This window comes from Aphanomyces invadans (genome assembly GCF_000520115.1).
Source record: "Aphanomyces invadans strain NJM9701 unplaced genomic scaffold supercont1.348, whole genome shotgun sequence".
In the NCBI taxonomy this organism is placed as follows: domain Eukaryota; phylum Oomycota; class Saprolegniomycetes; order Saprolegniales; family Verrucalvaceae; genus Aphanomyces; species Aphanomyces invadans.
In genome coordinates, this window is record NW_008580493.1 from 9,599 (window position 1) to 10,341 (window position 743).

Below are 743 nucleotides of genomic sequence, written 5' to 3' on the forward strand. Positions count from 1 at the left end.
TCAAATACATATGGATCCCACTGAAATTGAAGTTGTCGTGGGAGTAGCGGCTGAAAAGTCCAGGCAATTTGTCAGTTACAGTCAACTTGATAAAAACTCAACAGAGTGGTACTCCTGTTTATATGGAAATTTGTATGCAGAGGGTTGTAGTAGATTTAGAAATGCTTTTACACTTGAAGTTGTAAAAGAGTGCGTGCTACTTGTGTAGCTGTTTTGATTCGCCCAAGCAGGACAAAATATATTCAAAATAACTGCTTGTCCAGCCGCTGATCGGCTTCCATAAAGTCACATATACCCTGGACGACACGAATTGGTACGAGTAAGCGCTGCCATCGTTCGCCTCACAAAATGCGATGCAGGCGTGGCAAAGAGACAATTCGAAGAACCATGTGCGCAAGGAGGCGTCCATCTGCCACATGCTCACGTTCAACAGTGCCAAGAAGCGCATGTCGGTGGTCGTGTCGCTGTCCGCGACGAGATGCCGCATCTTCTCCAAGGGTGCGAGTGAGATCGTGTTAGAGCTGTGCACGTCGCAGCTCCACTTAGACGGGTCCACGGCCGCGTTCCCCGCCGCCGAACGCAACGCCGTCAACGCCAATATCATCGACAAGTACACGTCGCAGGAGTACCGCACGCTGTGTCTGGCGTTCCGAGACGTGGACGCATCGCCCGATGCAGTCAAGACGTGGCCCGATGAAGATGTCGAAAGGGACCTCACGTATACCTGCATCGTCGGGACTGAA

The 743-nt window shown here is 51.0% G+C and overlaps 1 protein-coding gene across 1 annotated transcript; it reads left to right on the top strand.

Moving 5' to 3' along the window:
* Window positions 1–353: 353 nt before the first annotated feature.
* On the top strand, window positions 354–718 carry H310_15328 (hypothetical protein; the record flags this gene model as incomplete). Its single annotated transcript, XM_008883313.1, has 1 exon — window positions 354–718. A coding segment is annotated over one exon (363 nt), but the record flags the coding sequence as incomplete, so codon positions are not given.
* Between the last annotated feature and the right edge of the window lie 25 nt (window positions 719–743).